This window comes from Ailuropoda melanoleuca, chromosome 9, assembly GCF_002007445.2.
Source record: "Ailuropoda melanoleuca isolate Jingjing chromosome 9, ASM200744v2, whole genome shotgun sequence".
Lineage (NCBI taxonomy): Eukaryota > Metazoa > Chordata > Mammalia > Carnivora > Ursidae > Ailuropoda > Ailuropoda melanoleuca.
Window position 1 is genome coordinate 67,302,096 of NC_048226.1, and position 12,798 is coordinate 67,314,893.

The 12,798-nt window shown below is 37.1% G+C and overlaps 1 protein-coding gene across 7 annotated transcripts in view; it reads left to right on the forward strand.

Annotated features, from left to right (window-relative positions):
* Positions 1-12,798, forward strand: part of VPS13B (vacuolar protein sorting 13 homolog B) — a 768,204-nt gene that overhangs the window by 489,594 nt on the left and 265,812 nt on the right. For all 7 annotated transcript variants that reach the window (XM_034668364.1, XM_019810220.2, XM_034668365.1 and 4 more), the window contains one exon: positions 11,916-12,119. In XM_034668364.1, the coding sequence (XP_034524255.1) occupies positions 11,916-12,119 (204 nt within the window). The remainder of the gene's footprint in view (positions 1-11,915; positions 12,120-12,798) is intronic.

Consider the following 12,798-nt stretch of genomic DNA (forward strand, 5'->3'; position numbering starts at 1 on the left):
AGAGAGGGAACACAAGCAGGGGGAGTGGGAGAGGAAGAAGCAGGCTCATAGCAGAGGAGCCTGATGTGGGGCTCAATCCCATAACGCTGGGATCACGCCCTGAGCCGAAGGCAGACGCTTAACCGCTGTGCCACCCAGGCGCCCCCAGTGGCTTCTTTCTTATCCACTAATAACATTAACAGGTGTCATGTATAGTTAGTAAACATGTTAATTAAAATTACCAGATTTAATCCCAAAGAAATCCTATGTTGCTAGGTACCACTATTCCCTTAGAAAGGGCACTGATATTCACTGAGTTAGCTGACTTCTCTAAGGATCCATATCTTATAAATGGTAGAACCAGAATTTGAATAGGATTGTGACAATAAGATTCATGCTCTTGGGGTGCCTGGCTGACCCAATTGGAAGAACATGTGACTCTTGATCTTGGGCTTATAAATTCTAGCCCTACGTTGGGTGTAGAGATTACTTAAAAATAAAATCTTAAAAAACAAAAAATAAAATGTATGTTCTTAATACAGTTTAATTATACTGCGCTTTCTTTGACCATGGAACTCTAGTGGTAGCCAACTGTCGTTCAAATGTATGCCATTCATCATAAAATGGGTTGGGCCAGAAAATGTAAGGGGATCCTAGGAAACCTATCTCCTTCATTGGAGATATCATTGAGAAGTACATATACTGGCATTTGTGAATCAGTTGTGCTACTGAATGTATATTAAAAAGAATCTGAAGATGGAGCTCTGGAAGTCACTAATATTGAAGGGGCAAACAGAAGAAAAGAATCCAATAAAGGAGATTAAAGAAGGACAGTTGAGGGAGTGTGGGAAGTACACAAGGTCATGGAAGAAAATTTTAATAATGAGAAAGATTGTTATAATAATAGCTTTCAATATATATTAATCATTTACTCTGTGTCAGGTATTACTTTGCATGAAGCACCTGATTTGACTCCCTTCAGTGACTTCACCTTTCAGATGAATAAAAGGAAGCACTGAAACTTTAATTTGCTCAAGGTACCCACTGGGAGGTGGCAGAGCTAGAATTATCCATCCAGGCAGCTAAGTATGCAGTCTGTGCTCCTCACCAGCAGGCTCTACTGCCATTTTGAATTGTCACGTACCCAGAAAAGTTAGGTGAGTTAATGACTAAAAGTCATCCACTGGATCTGATAATTAGAAAACCAGTTGGGGACCTTTTCCAGGAAAATTTCAGAGGAGAAGGAGGGGTGATACCTGATTGTTCTTGGTTAGGGAAAATAAATTGTGAGGAAATAGAAATAATGAGAGAAAGATAAGTTTCTGGTGGAATGGGAACATGAGAGAAAGGGTGGTAGCTGGAGAGGATGCAGGTCTTAGGGAGAGCCTCTCTCTCTTCCAAGGAGACTAACTTCAACATAGTTTTTGTCTGAAGGTTCAAGATACAGAAGAGAAAAAGAAAAAAATGATTGTTTATAGTCCCCAAGGGAAATGAAGGGAAGAAAGATGAGTATTTGTTATTTATTCAACTTCAAGGCCTATGGCTAAGTACATAGAGGTGAGAAAATAGACACTGATCCAGTTTTCAAGGGTGAGGGAAATTAACAGAGATCTTGGCCTTGAGGAGAAGAGATGCTTCGTCTAAACAAGTCTGTGAAGGAAGCTGGACAAGTATTAATCTCCGTTTTGTGAAAGAAATAGCCTTGGATTTACTGGTTCTTGTCCTTGCTCCTTTCACTTCAGGTACCAGACTTATGATGTTCCAAATCAAAGAAGCAATGCTTTCAGTATTAGAATTTGGTTTTAAAATCAATTAAAATGCTACTTTACATTCAAACAAACAAGGGAGAAGGCATAGTCCTCAGCCCCAGTCCAGACCCACTGAATCAGAATTTCTGCAGGTAGGAACTTAACATTTTTAACAAACTCGCAGGTGATTCTTCTGCACTCTGAGGAGGAGAACCCCTGCCCTAAGTCACTGGGCGTGGAAATCAGCAGTAGTCTTCAGCCCGATGGTCAACTATTTATATCCCCTGCCCTGTACACTCTCAAAATTACTGTCACTATAGATATTTGGTGATTAAAATGGAGATTAATTTAATTGAATCAAGGCACATAAATTTTACTTCTTTTTACATTCCTATTTTCTGGCTTGTTTAACATTTTGTAGATCTCAACTGAGCTGTAAGTAACAAATTTTATTTCTGTACAGTGAGCTCCCAAGATATGCCTATTCAGCAGTGAGCAGTCTAAATGGTTCAACATGAGCTGTTCCTTATGTAAACATACAAAAGGCCTGACCCAGACTAAATCAATTTAAAAAGGAAAACATTAAAGCTATGTTTCCTGTTATATACTTAAAGTCTTCTTTGGTTCCTTATGATTATATTATTGACCAACTATTGCAGACTTTAGTTTACCCTCCTACACCACCTGCTGAATGGTTCAAATGGTATGGGAGATGAGTTTCGGAAGGGCAAAGCAATTACAATTATAACTCCTACATTTTAGCCAATAAAGCAGCTTTTTGTGTTAAGGGCAAGGAAGTTATGGGCATCTTGACTCACCCCCTTTCCTGATTTGAATTGCTAAAAGGTCTTGAAGACTGTAATAAGGAGAAAGAGCAAAGTTCATAGAGCTTTTAGAGGTATGTGAATTTAAGACAAGGAAATTTGATTCTATTTATGATATCAAACATTTCTAGGAAAAACTTAATTAGGAATTGAAACAAAATAAGCTTTTCTTAATAATATATTTTCATGTACTTTCAGCTTTATTGAGATAAATTGAGAAATAAAAATTGTATACGTTTAAGGTGTACAAAGCAATCATTTTATATGTGTATATTTTGAAATTATTACCACAATCAAGCTAATTAACACATCCATCATTTTACAGTTAACCTTTTTTATGAGAATTCTTAAGATCTACTCTTAGTAAATACCATTAACTGTCATCACTATGCTATACACTAGATCCCCAAAACTACTTATTCATCTAATAACTGTAAGTTTGTATGTATATTGGTTTTTTCCAGCTTTATTGAGAAATAATTGACATACATCACTGTAAAATATACAGAATGATGGTTTGATTTACATATATTGTGAAATAATTAAGACCATAGATTCAGCTAATATCCATCTTTTCATATAGACACAATAAAAAGAAAAGAACAAAGGAAAAAAATTTCTCCTTGTGATGAGTACTCTTAGGATTTACTCTCTTACAGCTTTCCTATAGATCATATAGCAGTGTTAGCTGTAGTTCTCCTGTACATTACATCCCTAGCACTGATATGTGTTAAAAGTGGAAGTTTGGGGGCGCCTGGGTGGCACAGCGGTTAAGCGTCTGCCTTCGGCTCAGGGCGTGATCCCACGTTGTGGGATCGAGCCCCACGTCAGGCTCCTCTGCTATGAGCCTGCTTCTTCCTCTCCCTCTCCCCCTGCTTGTGTTCCCTCTCTCGCTGGCTGTCTCTCTCTGTCAAATAAATAAATAAAATCTTTAAAAAAAAAAAAAAGTGGAAGTTTGTACCTTTTGACCATGTTTCTGCAGTTCCCCCTTTCCCTGCCTCTGTCCCCTGATAACCTAAATCTGATTTCTTTCTCTGATCTTTTTTTTTATTTCGACTGCACATATACAGGAGATCACACAGTATTTGTTTTTCTCTGACTTATTAGCATAATGCCTTTAAGGTCCATCCATGTTTTTGCAAATTGTGTGTGTGTGTGTTTATGGCTGAATAATGTCCCATTGCGTGGATGTGTATATCACATCTTTATCCATTCATCCATTGATGGACACTTAGGTGGTTTGTTATATTTTGTAAGGTAGACATTATAAATATTAGGCATCCTGGTCCTCACTAANGAAGTTTGTACCTTTTGACCATGTTTCTGCAGTTCCCCCTTTCCCTGCCTCCGTCCCCTGATAACCTAAATCTGATTTCTTTCTCTGATCTTTTTTTTTATTTCGACTGCATATATACAGGAGATCACACAGTATTTGTTTTTCTCTGACTTATTAGCATAATGCCTTTAAGGTCCATCCATGTTTTTGCAAATTGTGTGTGTGTGTGTTTATGGCTGAATAATGTCCCATTGCGTGGATGTGTATATCACATCTTTATCCATTCATCCATTGATGGACACTTAGGTGGTTTGTTATATTTTGTAAGGTAGACATTATAAATATTAGGCATCCTGGTCCTCACTAAAGCCACAAAGCTCTTTTCCTGTGGTGAGTTCTCTAGTAAAGTATCATTTTATTAGTATCTTTGCTATAATGATTTTGCAGTTGTTTCTTATGCTGTGAAAATGTGCACTAAATCAAAGCTCTCTTGATTAAAATGTATTTTTATTTTTGGCTTTGAAGTCAAATTGTTTTTCACTTCTGACAGGCTATTTTTAAGTTACAAAGTTATTTACTTAGGGAATATTACATTTTAAAAGGTGTAAAATGATTTCCAGCATTTGAAAAAATGAAAATAAATTATCTTCAGATTGTGACTGTATGTATTTATACCTTTAAAAAATATCTAGTTGAATACATCTTTCACAAGACATCTTGCTCTCATAGTGCTTATTAAGAGTTACTATATGGTATTTGAATGAAAACATTTTGAATGGTTTTTTAAATTTAGTATTGAAAAATAAAGTACTTTGAATGTCTTATGATGACCAGAATAGGTTTTAAGTATGCATGAAACAAAATGGGCATCTTATACTTTAAAAAATAAAGATTAGTGAGTATTTCAATTTGAGAAAAAAAATCAAGCACTTTGTGGAAAATGAAGTAAATCAATGCACCACTGTATGTTTTCTGACTTTAAAGAATTGAAAATAAGTCATAGGGATCATGTAATGAGAAAGGGCATTAGGAGAAGGAAGGGAAAAATGAAGGAAGGAATATCAGAGGGGGAGACGAACCATGAGAGAGTATGGACTCCAGGAAACAAACTGAGGGCTTCAGAGGGGGTGGGGGTGAGGGGGATGGGTTAGCCCGGTGATGGGTATTAAGGAGGGCATGTATTGCATGGAGCACTGGGTGTTATACGCAAACAATGAATCATGGAACACTACAAAAACTAATGATGCACTGTATGGTGACTAACATAATAAAAAAAGAGAAGAAAAACTAGATTTTATTATCTAAGTCTGAAAAAAATTACCCTGTATTCATTTTTATCGAAGAAATGCCAAACTTGTAAAGTTTGTGAATAAGAGCTAATTCTTTAAATATATTTCATCTTTATATTAACATAAACTAATAAGCCAAATGGCCTACCTATATTATTTGTAACAGTAATTTAAATTTTATACTTGGGAAAATACACAGGAATACATTGTTTCCTGGATTTGATATCTTAGGAGGCTAAAAAATTATTGAAGAAAATGTGTTTTTTTAAAAGATGCAAGTATATTTTTAATTGGCCTAAATTGTCCATGACAAACTGTTTCCTGTCTTAGAAAGTAGGGTGTTTATTACAAACTAACCCAGAATGCTATTAAAATGTTTTTAGATTGATGAAACAGATGAAAATAGAAAATTTGGGTAGAATTCACTCAGTGTGATTAAATGTAGGGTCAGTGGTGCTGTTTGCTTAGGCTTTTGTTTTCTCAGAATCTGAATGTGTGCTTTATCCGGTGAGTCTTTCTTCCTCTCACTTTCTAATCATTTCACTGTTGTTTAATATTTTATACAGGGGCGCCTGGGTGGCACAGCGGTTAAGCGTCTGCCTTCGGCTCAGGGCGTGATCCCGGCGTTCTGGGATCGAGCCCCACATCAGGCTCCTCTGCTGTGAGCCTGCTTCTTCCTCTCCCACTCCCCCTGCTTGTGTTCCCTCTCTCGCTGGCTGTCTCTATCTCTGTCAAATAAATAAATAAAATCTTTAAAAAAAAAATATTTTATACAGAGGCTGAAGAGAGAAAAAAGTAGGAAGAGAGAAAAAAGTAGGATGATTTTTTTCTAACAGTTACTGAGGTTTTTATGATGTGGCAAGTTCTATGCTAGGCTCCTTATCTCACTTAGTTCATACAATTAAGACAGAAACTCAGGTCTTTCTCTAGTCTTGACTACTGTGCTACAACATAATTTCTGTAACCTTTTTGGCAGAGGAGAAAATGCCAATTTGCTAGGCAAGCCTGAGGGGTCCCACCCCTCCACCCCCAAAGTCTGGGCCTGGTGCCGTTCTCGGACGCTTTGTGATGAAAGGGCCTCTCTGTGACTTGAAGCCTCACTAGCCTGTGGCTTTACCTCCTTCCATACTTCTCTCCATGCCAACCTTTCAGAACATTTCCAAGGTTTCTGGATATGCTGCTCTCTCACACCTCTGGACCTTTGAACCTCTTGTTTCCTCTCCCTGAAAAAATTTTTTTTAATTATTTTTATTACATGAAATGAGATCGGGCTTTTTTTTTAACTCCTTTAAATGTTGCTTCCTCTTTTCTGGACCCCTAGGTCTGGGTCAGAGGTCCCATTTTTGTGCTTCCAGGTGCATTCTCTGCCTAACCTTTTACAGCATTAACTGTTTTTGCAATTGCCTATAAATCCCCAACTAGACTATAAGCTGTGTTATGGCAGGGATCACAGAGGGACCCAGGATCTGTAGGGCCTGTCACAGAGCCTGGCATGCGGTGCTTACTAAATATTCTTTGAAAGAATGAATGCAAGTTTGCTTATTGGCCGTTGAGATAGGAAGATAGAGTTTTGACAGTCTTGAGTAAGGCACGGAATAGGGAAGCATTTGGTTGCTTTTCACTAGTTATTACATTACCAGCAGTTTTAACTGTCAGGATATAGTTTAAAGGAGTCATTTTTACATAGAAAAAGAATTTACAAAGGAGAAGTAGCATTATATCTGGTGGAAGAAATGAGAGGACAACCTTTATATTAATCCCATGGTGGAAAGGATAATATCTTCAGGGCAGTGGTAAGTTAGAGATTTTTTTCCACAATAAGTTGTAAAATCTTTGTTCCTAGAAATCTTTCTAATACCCTCTTCCTATCTGTTTAATCTCCACAGCATCATAGTTGTGTGGGGGATTTTTTGTTTGTTTGTTTGTTTTGTTTGCAAATTTAGTTTCTTAGGCCTTCTATCTTTAGCTTTTTTTTTTCCCTTTAGTACTGGAGATTTATCTATTTTAGGCTTTGTTGATACTTCCCTGCCTCTTTTATTTCATTGATTTCTGTTCTTATTTCCTTCCCTCAAATTTTTTTAGTTTATTCTGCCTCTTTATGTTTAGCTCATTACTTTTGAGCCTTACCAACATCCCCCACCCACCAGAGTTGTACATAGTTACAATTGATGAACCACGCTGACACATCATAATCAACCTGGAGTCCATGGTTTATGTTAGGCTTCACTTTTGGTGTTATACATTCTATAGATTTGGACAAATGAATAACATATGGCACATATTCATAATTACAGTAACATACAGAGTATTTTCACTGCTCTAAACTGAGCATCTTTTCATCTACCTGTTGGCCATTTGTATGTCTTTGGAAAATGTTTGTTTCACATCCTTTGCCCATTTTTAAATTGGTTATTTGTGGTTTTGCTGTTTAGTTGTATGACTTCCTTGTATATTTGGGATATAACTCCTTACCAGATATATGGTTTGCAAAATTTTCTATTTGAGAGGTTGTCTTTTCATCTTGTTGATACTTTTCTTTGCTGAGCAGAAGCTTTTTAGTTTGATGTGCTCCCACTTATTTATTTTTGTTTTTGTTGTCTTTTGCTTTTGGGGTCAAATCCAAGAAATCATTGCCAAGACTGATGCCAAGGAGCTTGCCCCTATGTTTTCTTCTAGGAGTTTTGTCATTTCAAGTCTTAACTTCCTGCATAAGTATATAGCAATATCAAACCAGGAAACAGTATCAAAACCAGGAAATTGACATCAGTACAATCCACGGCTGTATTCAGATTCCTCAGTTCTCTGTGTACTCCTTTGTGTTTATGTGTGTATAGTTCTGTGCAGTTTTATCACATATGTAGGTTCTTGTAACCACCATTGCATCGAGATACAGAACCGTTCTTTCACCAAGAGGCTCACTAGGAGGGCTGTTTCTAATTCACACTTTCACCGTTTATGTAGCTCTCTGTGACCCCGGCTTTATATGTAGGGTCTGTAGTTACATTGATTCCTCATCTTGGGTGGGCCTTGTGCTTTATCTCCTGTGCAGTTATCAGAGCAGAAAATCGGTGTCTGCAGGATTCAGCAGAAACCCTAAGAGTGCAAGCTGGCTTTGGCAGGTGCTTATTTATTAGTTTTCCTGGTTTCCCTTTGAGGGGGGCTGGCGGGGAGGGGGCACTTCGAAGTTTCTGTTCTCTGGTGCCAGCTCTAAGATGTGTTTAAAAAGATACTTTAAATTTTTGTTAAGCATTCTAGTTGTTTAAGTCAGAAAGTTCATTCAGGGTTTCTGATATGCTGTATTTTGGAAACAAGTGACCCTGGAAATACTTAACTTTCATCTTTATAGTTTTCATTATGGTTTTTCATAATTAAAAGAGTGGACTTTGTTTTATTCTTGGTGCCTACACATCTGTGATTAGTTGGTGATTAGATATGGTATTCATTCAGAACCATTTAAGATTCTATTCAGAAATGGTCATAAAATTTATAATGGACCTCTTTATAAATAGTTTAACTTCTAGTCATATATTTTATTTATCTCTGTATTTAGTTATTGAAATAACTAAACCACAGAGAAGTTAAATAATTTCTTCATGCTCATGATCATTGGAAAGTCTGAGGGTAACGCTCATGTGAATCTTTCACTTATCCTATTTTCTACAGCTCAGATTTAAGTGGTTTTGCAATTAGCTTTTAAGTTGGACTTACATACCGAAATATTTTAAATTTCCCTGAACTTTCACATCAGGTTAAATGACAGATATTTAATTTCAAACAAGAGGAGAGAATATAAATCCCCAACCCTGATTCTTTTTTTTTTTTTAAAGATTTTATTTATTTATTTGACAGAGATAGAGACAGCCAGCGAGAGAGGGAACACAAGCAGGGGGAGTGGGAGAGGAAGAAGCAGGCTCATAGCAGAGGAGCCTGATGTGGGGCTCGATGCCATAACACCGGGATCACGCCCTGAGCCGAAGGCAGACACTTAACCGCTGGGCCACCCAGGTGCCCCCCCCAACCCTGATTCTTAAAAAGTTTGGAATTTTAAAATTAGCATGCTTAGAAGTATCTGGTTGTTGCTCGTGATGCAAACTATTTGCATAGGGAAGGAGAACCTCTGAGAAGTCATGTTCTCCAGGGATAGATAGGAGAAATATAGTTCAATTTAAGACCAAGAAAAAAAATGTGAGATATTTCAAGCCTACATGAAAAACTCTGATGAAATTCAGTGTTTTGTGGTTGTAATCTTCTGATTAAATCATCCATGTGCCAAGGGAAATAGACTGTTGTTAATGCTGGGCTGAGTTACTTTGTCTTTTAATAGAGCACTGACTGTATTTCATAACATACTTTTTCTTCAAGAATTCTTTATTTTAATTCACCTTAAAAATGTCTGTAGGGAATTTATTTAAAATGGAAACAGCATTGGCTAGTTTACAATAAGGAAATGTAACTTTTATATGGAATAAATCTAAGGAATAAGCTAGGCAACTAACAACACAAGATACTTACTGTATGTCTGAATTTATGTGCATCCGAATTAAAAGTTTGCTGTTTAAAAACTGTTTTCTTACTGCTGTGGACATGTAGGTTCTCCATTTGAGATTTGTCAAGATTTATGTCCGTTCAAATCAGTGAACTGAAACAGCATTTACTGATAGCTTGATAGGAGAGCTAGTTCCTGACTTTAAGAAACGTATGGCGTGGGGCGCCTGGGTGGCACAGCGGTTAAGCGTCTGCCTTCGGCTCAGGGCGTGATCCCGGCGTTATGGGATTGAGCCCCACGTCACGCTCCTCTGCTATGAGCCTGCTTATTCCTCTCCCTCTCCCCCTGCTTGTGTTCCCTCTCTCGCTGGCTGTCTCTATCTCTGTCGAATAAATAATAAAATCTTTAAAAAAAAAAATATATGGCGTATTGGGAAAACCTGACAAGTCATTGTGATGTTACTGTACTTTTAGTATAGAGAAACCCCAAGAGCACAGATTTGGGAGAGATGAGTTTGGAGAAAGGTTGGTCAGCAAAGTCCTCATAGAAAGTGAAGTCTGAGGTGGGTCTTTAAGCAGAATTATACCAATATTAAGATAAAAGGAGAACATTGTACCAAAATGGGAATATTCTGAATGTCACTCCCTGCCATCTCCATCCTCATGCATTCTTTTTTGTTTGCCTTCATTAGGACAAATTGAAAAGGTTCATGTCCCATTTTATGGGCTGTATTTCTAAGGTAATTATTTGGTTCAAGTAAAATTTTAGGCTATTTTTCTTTGCATGCCCATTCCTAGATTACAGTTCTTCTAAGTTAGAAAAGAGAAGGAAAAAAAGCAGCAGGTTGAGCTCTAACTTTAGAAATGAGAATTCATCCATTTCTTTCTCTGGCTCTTGCTATGATTTCTAGACCAATGCCTATTTGTTTCCCTATTCCCTATTGTAATTCTCTTGGATATCACCCTACCTGAACTGCCTGCTCATTCAATTCCAATTCTTTCCCTGCTCCCCTCTTCACTTGAATTCGTTATGCTCAGCCCTTACCTTGCCTGGCCCAGTCTCCCTTCCCCAGCAGCTGGCCCAGAAGCCTGCCATCTTGAGTCATAGCAGTTACCCACCTTCCCATAGGTATTTAACCAGCCTCTGGGCATGGTCTGACCCATACTGCTTACTTAGCCATGGCATAGTCTTAATTGGACTCTTACCCACTTTCTGTAGTTTTCAGACCAGGACCCATGCTTCCTTCTCCCCACCCCACCCCCACAATTAATTTCATTAGTGTTCAGTTGATGTAATTAATTTAATTGTATTTTTTAATAGCTGCAGTTGTAGGTTTTTTAAAATATTTGTACTAATAAAGTTATTTTTAGTCTCTATATTATTAAAATTTTTGTGTTCATTGAAACTTTAATAGAGGCCTAATATTATTTTCCTTCTGATGATTCACTTTAAAGCATTTGTGAACCAACAAAACTAAAATGTTCCCAAACTCACACAAACATAAGTTTATCTGGCCTCCGAACCCTGAACCCAGTTCTTTTCTTCCTACCATATTGCTTTGCTATTTTCATTCTAAAACGCTCACAAAAAATTTAACATTTTGCTTCTTCTAATTTAGCTTTATGCTATTGATGATTTTATTTCTTTGCTTAGCATTAGGTCCAATAAGATCAAAGTTTCAACTCTGTATGGGCCAGTAATCCTCAGTGTGTGTCTTCCTCAGTTAACAGTGTAGTCTTCTCAACTACGTGTAGTCTAGGTGACAACTGGGTTATGTAAAGAACCAAGGGCAAGGGGTAGGGAAGTGCAATAGATTGACAAAGCCCTATCTTCTTTCCTCACAAGGCAGGAAAAGTCCTGAAGAAGGTGGGTAATTTGCATTGGAAAGAAGACTGGGTTTTGAGTCACAAAGCCTGGGTCTAAGTTGTGGTTTTGTCACAAACTACCTCAGTACCTTTGCCTAAGTCTTTCAACCTCTCTGAATTATATTCTCTTTAGTAAAAATGGAGATAAAAATAGAGCCTCCAACGCATCTCAAGGACTGAAATCATGTATGTGAAAGTACTTAGAAAAACAGTACAGAGCTGGGAGCTGTAAAAAAAATCATTGTAGGGTCAGTTACTGTACATGATAAGTTTGGGTACATTTTCAAGTTATCTTATGTGGTTACTTCCTAATACCTGCCTCAGAGATTTGATTAACCCAGTGAATCCATCAGTAATCCAAAGGAAAAAAAAATGGTAATGATACTATGCTAGTGAATAAAATAAACAGAATATATTATTTGTTTACGTCTTTTCATTGTGTTTACAGGAGAGCTTTGAACTTGGGAATTCTTCGAGACCCTGGATCAGAAATTGAAGATAGACAATATCAAATAGACCTACAGTCCATCAATATTGGTACTGCACAGTGGGATCAACTAAAACCAGAGAAGGAAAGTGGCACAGGAGGGGTGCTAACAGAGAGTGAAAGAAATTCTCAAAACCCAGCCCTTGAGTGGAATATGGCCAGCAGGTAGGAAATTATTGAAAAACATTCTACACTTTCTAATATTTCATTGCCAGAAGAACAGTTGGTGATACAGTCTTCAGCATGCCCGACCTAAATGTTTGGTACCACTTCTGTATTACATGACCAAAATAAAATATATTTTATAATTGTAACTAATGATTTTGCTTGGAAACCTGCTGATCCTACCGTTACACTGTAATTATTACAAATTCAAGATTATGTCAGTATTTTTTTAACGCTTGCTATTTGATGAAAGGTTCCACTTCAGGCTAAGGGTACATTCACATTTTCACTTGATATCCATTGTATTCAAGATCAGATTTTTTTTTTTAATCTCTCCTTTCTGTTTATGATGATAAGAGGAGAAAAGTAACAAAAGCTCTGGGTTGCTTTTATTTATTTTTTTAATCCACTTTAACTTAAAGCACCTGTGTTCACAGAGAACATTTTTAAAGGAATTAGTCCTGAATGTAAGTGGGAGGATTTGTAGAGCTATTGCCCTCTTACCCAGGCTACTTGTGGTTTCTCAAAAGAGTTAGTAAAGTAGAATTATTTGCTAGAACGAAGATACTAGGCATTAAAGATAGTTTTGTATATTGTAAACCTGAAGGTCTTTATGAAAAAGTGTTAACTATTTTCTCATTTTTCTTTTTTTTTCTTTTTTATTTTTCCTTGTAAGATT